Consider the following 12,315-nt stretch of genomic DNA (forward strand, 5'->3'; position numbering starts at 1 on the left):
TCTCTAAAATAATCAGATATGTAGGGCACATTAAATGGGCACAAATGAAGGTAAATTTTGATGAATGTTTCACTTATGGTGTATGTCAGACTCAAATGATGCAGGTACTCAGCTTGTACATGTACGTCTTTAACTGGAATGCTATAGTGGGCATATTTAAAAATGATACTTACACACCTCATAAAATACTCCTGTTGTTAACTGCTTTGCTTGAAATTTGTATTATTGGCTTCTGTCATTTCTTTCTGTATGAAATGTTTGTGAAATATTGTTACACCCATTATATAACATTCTTATTTGTGTTTATAGTTCTACAGTCAGGTGATACTTGATGTGTATATTCAGACTGAGTGGTACTGCTGGGCACAGATTAGTTGAGATTGATTTCAGTATTAATCAGTTTAATTAAGAACAAACTTTATTTTAGTCTCCCCAAAGAAATTTACTCAGTGTTTATTATGGTGTGCTTTCTGATAATCAATTTCTATTACAAATGTGCGTATTTCCATGGGCTCCAGTGTCACATTAGGTATGTCTTCCTTGGACTGCCTGGTGGTTGATGGAGTACCCTCCTCATCAACCCATATCAGCCGTGTGTTGTCCTCCAGCCACTGGTTTCCACCCAGTGTTGTCTCTCTAATAGATGAGATACTGAATGGTGTGAATAGAGCCTGAAAGAGATGACAGTATGAGTCTCAAATTTGATGCGAGATGTTGAAGAAATGGAAGTTGCAGAATGATACATCTGACAAAAATTATAATACAAACAATGGGAAGTCCAGGATGGAACAACAATAATATGAAAAGGATAAATTGTTACTCGCCATATAGAGGAGACATTGAGTCACAGACAAGCACAATAAAAAGACTGCTGTATGTATGCACAGATATATAGCAGTGTTTTCTTTGTGCCTGTGTGCCACTCAGTGTCTTATCTACATGGTACATAGCCATCTATCATTTTCATATTGCTTTAAAATTTATGTTACCATTGTGCTAGTTTCTTTGCTTTATGAAACATATGACTTTTCCTCTGTGTTTGAGTTGAAACACCTGGTTTTACCATAATTACATATCATATGATTTCATTCTGTCAGTAAAATAATATGAAGTAAGAATTATTAATTGCAGCAGAAGAGAGGAAGAGTTCTTTAAGTACTACACCAAGACAGTCACAGTACAAGACACAGAAATAATTTTCATGTAGATATCTTGTCCTTGTCTATGGTCCAGAGTGGAGTTATGTAGGCTATGGCCAAAGGTATTCAACAAACTCCCATCTGACATAAAGCAAGAAACTGAGAATTCTCACCAATTAAATAGAAAATTGCAAGCAAACCTTACTAACCACAGAGTCCAAAAATTATGTGGATGCCTGTATTCAAAGGTTGAAAATTCCTGTTACTTACACAGTAAATAACAACGTTTATTATAAATTTGCTTGACAATTAGTAGTGCATTGTAAACTAGCTTCTGATGTTACCGATCTAAGTAACTACTTCTTTTGAAAAATATTAATATTAAGCTACCAATTAGGAGATAAACAGCAGCTGTTCAATATAACTGAGTTAACATAAGCTTATGAAATTTGTTGTTAGTAATCCAACCCAGAGAGGTTAAACTGGAAGCAATACATTGATGGACTGCTGAAACGTCTGAGTTCAGCTACGTATGCTATTAGGATTATTGCAAATTTTGGTGATAAGAATCTCAGTAAATTAGCTTACTATGCCTGCTTGCATTCACTGCTTTCGTATGGGATCATATTCTGGGGTAATTCATCGTCGAGTAGAAAAGTATTCATTGCTCAAAAACGTGTAATCAGAATAATTGCTGGAGCCCACCTATGGTCATCCTGAAGACATCTATTTAAGGATCTAGGGATCCTCACAGTATATATATTCGCTTATGAAATTTGTTGTTAATAATCCAACCCAGTTCAAAAGTAATAGCAGTGTGCATAGCTATAACACCAGGAGAAAGGATGATCTTCACTATACAGGGTTAAATCTGACTTTGGCACAGAAAGGGGTAAATTATGCTGCCACAAAAGTCTTTGGTCACCTACCAAATAGCACCAAAAGCCTGACAGATAGCCAACTAACATTTAAATTAAAAATAAATTAAAAGAATTTCTAGATGACAACTCCTTCTACTCATTGGCTGAATTTTTAGATATAAATTAAGGGAAAAAACTTAAACATTAGTGTCATGCAATATTTTGTGTAATGTAATATCTTGTACTGACATCTTTTATTAACCTGACACGTTCCACATCATTACGAATTGTCGTATTCATGATCTATGGAACAAGTATTAATCTAATCTAATCTTACTTAAAAATAACGGCTGTTATTCTAAATTTTAAGTTACATTTAATTGCCATTTATAAAGGAATGAAACTTGGAGACAATATTATGGAAAGGGAAGAGGAAATGGGATAATGGTGAGATGGGGAAAGCCATACTGCAAGATGAATTTGACAGAGCACTGAAAGGTCTAATATAAGTCAAAACAAGACATCTTGAGTAGACAACATCACCTTAGAATTATTAAAATATGTGAGAGAATTAGCCAAAATAAAATTGTTCTCCTTGGTATGTAGGATGTATGTGACAGGCCAAATGTCTTCAGCCTTCAATAGAAATGTAATAATTGCAAAGACAAGAAAGTGAGTTGTTGACTTGTGTCGGTATTACCAAACCATTAGTTTAATAAGCCAAGCGTGTAAAATACTAACAAATTATCTACAGAAGAATTAAACAACTAGTCAAAGCTGATGTGGTAGAAAATCAATTTCATTTCTATAGAAATGTAAGAAAAGATAGGGGCAACTATTTCCCCTATGACTTACTTTAGAGTGTAGACTGAAGAATGCCAAACCTACATGTATTGATTCAGAAAAATCATTTGACAATATTGACAGGAAAACACTCTTAGAAATTCTGTAGTTATCAGGGATACAATTTGAGAAGTGGGATGTTATCATCAGTGTACACAGAAATCAGACTGTAGCTATAAGAGTCAAAGTGTATGAAAGGAGTCAGTAGTTGAAAAGAAGTGTGACAGGATTGTAGTGATTGTAGCCTATCCCCCATGTTTTTCAATATGTTGATAGGGAAAGTTGTAAAGGAAACCAAGAAGAACTTTAAAAAAGAAATTAAAGTTCAGGTGAAGAAATAAAAATCTTACAGTTTGCTAATAACATTGTAATTCTATCAGAGATGACAAAGGACTTGGAAGATCAGGTGAATGAAGTGGATGTCTTGGAAAGAGATTATACAACAAACTTCAACAGTATTAAAACGAAGATAACAGAGAGTAGCCAGTTAAACCAGGTGATGCTGTATATTAGATTAAGAAATGAGACTCTGATGGTAATATAGGAGTTTTGCTATTTGAGCAGCAAAATAATTAACCATTTCAGAAGTAAAGAGGATTTAAACTGCAGACTGGCAATAACAAGAAAACTTTTCTGTGTAAGAGAAACATTCTACCATTAAATATGAAGTTCAAGGTAGGAAGTGTTTTCTGAAAGTATTTGGAGCATAGCCATGTATGGAAGTGAAATATGGACAATAAATAAATTCAGGCAATAAGAGAATAGAATCTTTGGATATATGGTGCTTCAGAAGAAAAATGTAGGGTAGACTGGTAGTACATTTTGACTAACAGGAAAGATAATTTGATAGGTTAAACTTGAAGCATCAAGGAATACTTAATTTGGTGGTGATTGGAAGCTGAGGGGAGGCAGGAGGTGGTGAAAGGGGGGGGGGGGGGGGGGGGGTTTACAGACGAAATCCTGTGGTCTGACTACAATAAGAAAGTTCAAGTGGATGTAAGTTACTGTTTCTGAGGTAAAGAAAGTTGCACAGGACAGATTAGTACAGAGAGGTGCATCGAATCAGTCTTTGGATTAGAGATGACAACAACAACAACAAAAACAGAAAAATAATCTTAAGGAATGTTAATGCAATGTACAGATTAAGTTTCTGTAATATAGAACAAGTCGAGGGCTGTTTACAGTGCATTACTACTTGTAATGCAACTTTACAGTGAACTATGTTAACTACCATGTTGTTGACACAAATGTGCAATCCTTGATTTTATGAAATAAGATAATTTCTGGAAGAAGTGGCTAATGATATATGTTTTTAATTTTCTATTAAATTGATTGGACTTCCCAACTTCTTGCTTTAGATGGAAGCTTGTTGAGTGGATTTGTACCAGAGTACACAACTCCACACTGAAGCCTACTACTACTACTACTACTACTACTGGGATGGCCACACAAACTGCAGTCAGTCTTTGACCTCACCCGTAACCCTCCTCCATTCCTTCAGCCCATGTATTCTCTTCCAGCTAGTCCTATTGTACTCATATCCCCTGTCTGCTGCCTCTGATGTCTTCTTCCATGACCGGCCTGGTGATCTGGCCTTCTCTATGCATTACATGCTCATATCACTTCAGTCTTCTCTCTGTATTCACAGTCACAATGCCCCACAATTTGTACAACTCATGCAATTTGTGTTCTTTCCCCTCCCTCCAGTTGTGTCCATCGTTCATTGCTCCAGAGATCTGTCTCAGAACAGTATTCTCAAATGCCAGAAGTTTTCTCTCTACCTTTTGTGTTAAGAACCCAGGCCTATGCTTTGTAAAGGATCACAGGTTGTATTTCTGTCCTGTAGATCCTAATCTTCATGGATCTCAACAGGAACTGGGACTTGAGCAGTTTTCTGAGTGCAAACCTTTTCCTGTTTCTTGCTTGAATTCTTGCCATTATTTCCTTGTCTGTCTCATTCCTTTCACTGAGTACTACTTCAAAATATTTGAACTCTTTTACCCTCTCAAAATATGAAAGTTATTTTTGTTTTAAATTGTGACTGCACAAATCGTGGTTGAATTGAAACTGATTTTTACTATGAGAAACAAAATCACTGAGAACTAGATCTCTGCAATATTCTTACTGCTCACTTGTCCTCAATAAACATTTTAACTACTTTATTAACTTCTTTAGGTGCACTGCCTCAAGAAATAATTCCATAAAACAACAGCAAATGGCCATATTGAACATATGCAAAATAAGGCAACAGTCTTGTCTTTAGATCCACACAATGAAAGGTACTTCTAAGAGCAAAATATGGCAGTCTGAGTGTCATTATTAGTTTGTCTATGTATTTGACCCATTTTAAGTTGTTGTTCAGTTGGACACATTTTACACTCAGTTACTTCATGACCTTGTGATTCTAAAGTGATCCTCTCCTTCACCAAGCAAAAGTGCATTTATGGTGTCAGGAGCAGTTGTGTTGCGTGACAATGTTGATAACAACTTGCATGATGACTGGTGGACACTGTATACAATGAATCATGCTTCTGTTGTTGATAGAGAATCAGAATGCTCATTCTTAATTCTTACTATTCTTAAGTAAAATAATTTTCTATTGTTCACAAATAAAATAATTTTCTATTGTTTGTTAATAAAGTTAGCTGCTATTTTGTATTATTGGCTTAGAATGTAATCACATAGTCATATGTTTGGCAAAATTATAAATGAGACATAAAAGTAGGCTATTTTCATAATGAACGGATATCTCAGGCTATGCTACACATCAATTATGGCAATTGTATTGTCGTGTTGAGTTTCATTGGCTTCATCATGCCACAAGCTAGTTGTCACATTCCAATATTATGTGGCCACAGCCTACACTACAGGTCATTCTGTCAGGATACCTAGTTTTCTTCCATTTGCTTTTATTGGGTTTTCCAATTCACAACCAAAGTACCACATACCTACTTAATCTAGGCCTTTGATTTGGCTGCAGGTCAATCTGTCAGCACATATATTTTTTTCCATTCACCAAATAAATATAAAATATAAAATTCATGGTAACTAGATGAGTAAAAATTATTCTGGCATTCTCCACACCAAAAAGAAAAGCAATCAATTGATATTTTCTGCTGAAAGAAATCATCAGATTCAGCAAATACAGTTGGATATATATAATATCACCTGATTGGATGCAACCAGTCTCAACTTAAGTATACAAGGGCTACTGATACTGTAAGTGCCCTGTAGCATCCCCCTCCCCCCCCCCCCCCCCCCCCCCGCCCCCCGGACTTCCATAACTGAAGTACGGCAGTGGCCCTAATGATCCTGTTACCAGATTGATAGGAATCCCTTTCCTCTGGCTGCAACAACAAAGGCTTTATATGAATAGGTACTGATTTCTTCTTTTATTGTCTCCCTAATATCAGTAATTACAAAACTTGTGTTATTGTAGTTACTCTGCTTGACATATGTTAAATGGAAGACCATTAAAATAAAATATTTTCACAGATGTATGCCTAAAGTTAGACCATTTGAGACTCCATTGATAATTTTTCCCCAGGCAGCAAATATTTTAATCCTTGCTGGATTGTCAACTGTAGTTTCTAACCTCCAAATTTACTGTAGCAGGCTGAGATAAATTTGTGTCTTCTTCGTTTTCCAGTATGTGCTCCAAGCGTAGTAGCAATGAGTTATCTTTCCATGGTTCCAATGTTAATATCTTTATATTTTGTGGAAGTTCTTGTCTCAGACCTGAAAACTAGATGATAATACACAGTTAAGAATTACACAGGAATCATTTATCAAGTTAATAAAAAACACATTAAAAGTAGGTGTTCAAAAAGCAGGTAGTTATTGTTACCTCAAATGTTCCAAAAATACATAGTGATTGTTAAGTGCATTTCTAAGAGAAGTATGCAGCTGAGTCATATAAAGTTATCCCATTAAATGGTCCCATTAATCCAAGGGAAACAAGTGACTACATGAAAGATTAGTTTGTATTAATGTGTCCCTGAGAAATAAGTACTTTTCTATTTATTTTAAAATCTGATATGTGAGAAGCATATCCATTACATATTTTTTTGCATACAAACCTGAGTTTCATGTGAATTTGTCCATTCTGTGAAAGCAACATTGTCAGCATTACTGAGCAGAACCCAAGGGGACAGGAGTTTCTTCTGTGCCAGAAAACGTTCTTGACTTGCCAGACTCCATCCATCACCTTCTGTTATGTTGCCCATTAACAGCCAGTGCTTACCTCTGACAACTAAACCCTTGCCAAATGCTTGTTCTCGTAATGGTTCTGCAACTCCCATTCCATCATCATAGAGCAGTCTACGATGGATCTAAGGTTCATAATCAAAATGCAAAATATAATTCTGAGATAAAGTTATAACTCAGTAAACAATTAAAATGCAATCGTATATAAAATGGCACACTGATTCCTACAGATTTTGTTTAATATTCATTGAAATATGAAACAAAATGGAAAATATTCATCATAACCTGTAGTGTGGACACACTTGCCACACTTTCTTGGTTTTGACTGTGCTAATATAAAAAGGTTTATGAAAATTTTAATTGTTGCTGTTACAGTGCTGTAATGGAATTTGTGAAACAATATGTGAAAAGAGCTAAGAAGAAGTGAAATGTTAAATTCCACAAATAAGACTCCCTTCTACAAAGAATGCATGATTGAATTTTAATAGTGTAAGGAAAATATAGATTGCTACTTATTGTAAAGATGAAACATCAAGTTGCAGGCAGAATATGGTCTGAGATGTTGGAGTTGGTGGTCATGTGTGCTGATGTGTTGCTTGCTTGTGTGAATGAGTGGTATGTGTTTCTGGCAAAGGCTGTCTGTGGCCAGAAACTAATGCACAAGTGTCTTTTAATTGTGCCTTTCTGCAACTTCATGTGTCATCTTTATGGTATCAGTCTATATATTTCTTACAGTGTTGATATTCCAACCTGGAGTTTCCATTGTTTAATTGAATTTTTCAATACTTTCATTGCAGAGATAGCTCTAAAAGCTAGGTAGAAACATTCCAGTATTTCATTACGTTTTTGAGGATGCAAATGTGAGTCATTTTCAAGCAATGCCTGAAGACTGAATGTTTAATCAATGTTAGGTTGGTCATCAGTAAGCACAAATGTGCATGGTTAAAATAGCAAATTCTTTCTATTTTTCAGACTATATAGTGAGGCTATAACTGTAACAGTAGCTACAATGTAACAGTTTCATAGCTGGTACTCTATCTATTGTCAAGTATTATCACAAAATTTCAGTCTGATCTAAATGATTTTTAGTGAAAACCAGGAAGAGGAGGAAGCTTACAAGAGAAACAGAGATATAGCCTTATTTAAGATGGGAAAGCAGAGAAATCTACAAAATTAAAATAATCCACCAGAATGTACAAGGCCTGAGCAATAAATATATACAGTTAGACGTGTTTGTAAATGAAACTATGCCTGATGTGCATTCTATTAGTGAACATTGGTTACCTGATGCCAAATTAGAACTTTTTAAACCTCTAAACGTGGTACTAGCTAATAAGTTTTGCAGATCTTCCATCAGAGGGTGTGTGTGTCAATGTATGTAAAAAGCACATTTGATTTTAATTCTGTAAATGTAAGTAAATATTCATTAGATGGGGCTATTGAATTATGTGCAGCACATATAAAGATACCAAGTGATAAAATTTATGTTATATGTTTATATAGACTGCCAGATAGAAACTTTGAAGTTTTCTTAACAAAGTTTTGTGACATGATAGAGAATGTTTTTATATCACACCTGAATAAGTTAGTAATTATAGGAGATTTCAACATAAATGTATAGTCTAGTGTGTAACTTATCTGCTAAGTTACACACTAGACTATTCAAATATACTCAGCTTGAATATAATGTAAAATACCTGATAAACACTGCAACCAGTGAGACTGAAACATGCCAGTCTGCAACAGAGAACATAATCACTGGTATTCATCTTTATGGTCTTACATCTTCTGCTATTATAAGTGCTTTGTCAGAACACCATGCAGTAGAATTAGGAGTGAACATAAAAAAGGTTCCTACATACAGTCACCATAGATATGTTCAGATGAATACAGACCAAAATATAACTCATTTGAATAACATGCTAAGTAATGCTGATTGGAACAATATTCTAATGACACATTACAGTTATGGCAAATCCTCAAGTGAAGTATACTACATTCTCAACAGAGCCTGCCCATTAATAAAAAAGAGTCCAGTCACACGCTGTAATCCAAAACTGGATATCAAGTTCAGTCACTGAGGCTAGAGACAAACTAAGATTGTATGAGTATGCTATGTGAAATGACTTAAAAGAAGGGTTCAGAATGTATCATAAATACTATACAGACCTCCTAATCTCTGAAGAAAGTATCAGAAGTGCTATGTAGACCTCCTAATCTCTGTAAATCAAGAACACTTTGAAAGAGTCATTCAAAATTCAAATAATATTTCCAAAACATCATGGTCACTAGTATACAGAGAAATTGGTAAATCCGGGAAACATACAACTGAAAATCACTTGCTGATAAATGGTGCAATAGAAACTGATCATAATAAGGTAGCAGATCTCTTTAACAATTACTTTGCTTTGTTGGCTCCAGCATAAACAATCAGCTTAAAAATCATAAATACAAATTCAGAGGAACACCAGTGTCAGGAAGTATATTTTGACACCAACAAGTGAAGAAAAAATAATTAAAATTGCATCACTTTTATCAGCAATAATCAAATTTCATATGGAAGTTGGTCTATTTCAAGATGAGATGAAAATAGCCCGAGTTGTGCCTATTTTTAAAAAAGTAAACAGAAATCTAGTAGAAAACTTTCAACCCATATCTATTCTTCAATAATATCCGAAATATTTGAGAAAGTAATATACATAAGAATCTAGAAATTCCTGGTAAGCAAAAAAATGATTTCTAAGGGGCAGCATGGGTTTGTCAAGGGGTCATCCACCATTACACCAGCATCCAACTTAATCGAAAATGTCACTCAAGCAATAGGCAATAAAGAACATGTATGTGGAATGTTTCTAGACTTGCAGAAAACATTTGATTGTTTTGATATGATCATATTGCTTGACAAACAGTGGAACTATGGCATTCAAGGTGCAGTCCATAATTCGATTAGATCGTACATGACAAATAGGAAGCAGGTTGTGTCTATTAGCACTACTGAGGGAGCATACAAATCAAACACCACTGACATTAACTTTGGTATTCCACAGGGGTCAATATTAGGACCATTTACTTTTATTATTTATGATAATGATATTCTGTCTATAACAAACCACATTAATATGCAGCAGTCTAAGCCATTCACAGCTTGAAGTGGAATCCAATACTGCAGCAGGCATAATTCTGCAGTATTATAATGAAAACAAACTAAAATTAAATCCAAATAAATCTGTCTATATTGAATTTGATTTTGGAAGCCTAAAAAAGAATACTCAGCCAAATTTCTTGACCTGATAGTTGATGCAGAGTTAAACTGGTCTGATCATGTCAATGATTTCTGCAAAAAGCTGTCTACTACCATATATGCCCTAAGCAAACTGACACCTTTTTATAACATTACCACTCTGAGGCAAATCTATTTTGCACTATTTGAATCCAATCTAACCTATGAGAGAGAGGTATAGAGATCCAGCAGTAAAGGTAATATGAAAAGTGTGTTTATCCTACAGAAGAAGGCACTTAGAATTATGGGAAAGAAAGTCCTGCAGAAATTTGTTTAAAGAATTAAAATACTAACTATTCATAATCTAGATATAGTTAATATAGTCATTATGGCAGTAAACAGTAACAAAACGCTCAATAAAGAAATACACGATCACAACACTAGAGGTAGAGAGAGACCCCACAATATCTCTCGTAGAACAACACTTTATGAGAAAAACCCTCACTATGCTGGCATAAAAGTATGGAATTGCTTCCAGCCTAAAGTCTAAAAACTTCCCATTACAGAACAAAAAAAGAAATTAAAATTATGGCTCCTAAACAATTCTGTGTAATCAATACATAAAAAAATGTGTGTGAAATCTTATGGGACTTAACTGCTACGATCATCAGTCCCTAAGCTTACACACTACTTAACCTAAATTATCCTAAGAACAAACACACACACCCATGCCCGAGGGAGGACTTGAACCTCCGACGGGACCAGCCGCACAGTCCGTGACTGCACCAATAGATGAGTTTCTAGATTTAGTACATTTGTATGATGGAAGACCATCTATCTACAGATATAAGAAACTCAGATCTTAGACTGTTCGACAAACTGTAAACATCTGAATCTCAGATCTGAAGACTGTATCGCAAACAGTAAATTTCTTAATCTATGTATTTCAATAGCAAATTGATTTATAAGCGATTTATTGCAGCAAAATAGCCATTATAGTTATACATTAGATTACAATCATTTGAGAGTGAATTACAAGGATGTATTGAGTGTCTGCATAATTCTTAGTAGTAGATTACATTCAGTGCAGGTATTATAACAGATTATCATTTGGACCATGTATTGCATAGTCTCTAATTGATCTGGTCCTCTTGTTGCATATTTTTATATGGTATCCCTCACAAGACTGTCCACATAGTGTACACTTGCAAAGGTTTGACGGTTTGTGGTATGTTGTATTTGCACAAATTTCATGGTTGAATCCGTGTACTGCAAGTCTTGTAAGTATATGTCTCATCTCAAAATTTGCTGCTGTCCAAGTGCGGTCGATCATGGCCCCGGATCCATAGAATTCCGTTGGTACTTCCTCTCTTTTCTTGAGTAGTGATCTTAGTAGGTTCTCCAATGCTGTTGGGAAGTAAGAACCTTGTGCGTAGATCCTCTATGAGGAAAGATTCTCGGGCAAGAAGGTAGACTAATCTTGATCTTGTGGTTTTTGCTACCCCTAATGCTCTTTTGATATAGGTTGCTTTTACTCTTTCCAATGTTTCTAAGTTCTTTTCATTGAGGTTTATCCATATGATTTCTATACCATAAGCCAGTATCGGTATTATTTTTGATTTGAAGAGTGCCATAGCTGTGTCTAGATTTAGTGTTCTGATGGAACTTATTTCGTTTATCGCTCTGATGGCTTGTGTTGCTTTCTCTGTTGTGTGTTTAGTGAAGCACTTTGGGGACGGCTGGAGTGTTATCCCTAGGTATTTGTAATCTTTTGTGATAGATATTTGCTTTCCTTGTAGTGCAATTCTTGTCGTTTTTGGAATTTCCCCGCCTGGTCTGAATACCATCATTTCCGTCTTGTCGGTGTTGATTACCAACTTCTGTTTTGTGCACCATTTTTCCACCTCTTCTATAGTCTCCTGTAGTTTCTTTAAGGTTTTTAAGTCTATCACAATGTCGTCTGCGTAGGCATATGCTTCGACATCTTCGTCTTGAGCGATTTCCGCAATGTCCTTTGCTGCCAGAATGAACAGGAGCGGGCTTAGTG

The 12,315-nt window shown here is 35.3% G+C and overlaps 1 protein-coding gene across 1 annotated transcript in view; it reads right to left on the reverse strand.

Annotated features, from left to right (window-relative positions):
- Positions 1 to 446: 446 nt before the first annotated feature.
- LOC124616675 (lysosomal alpha-mannosidase-like) overlaps positions 447 to 12,315 on the reverse strand; it is a 136,565-nt gene continuing 124,696 nt past the window's right edge. Inside the window, exons 31-33 of the mRNA XM_047145044.1 lie at positions 6,922 to 7,173; positions 6,438 to 6,587; positions 447 to 671 (exon numbers count right to left, since the gene is read on the reverse strand). Of these exons, the coding sequence (XP_047001000.1) occupies positions 447 to 671; positions 6,438 to 6,587; positions 6,922 to 7,173 (627 nt within the window). The remainder of the gene's footprint in view (positions 672 to 6,437; positions 6,588 to 6,921; positions 7,174 to 12,315) is intronic.

The sequence above is a fragment of the Schistocerca americana genome, chromosome 1 (genome assembly GCF_021461395.2).
Source record: "Schistocerca americana isolate TAMUIC-IGC-003095 chromosome 1, iqSchAmer2.1, whole genome shotgun sequence".
In the NCBI taxonomy this organism is placed as follows: Eukaryota; Metazoa; Arthropoda; class Insecta; order Orthoptera; family Acrididae; genus Schistocerca; species Schistocerca americana.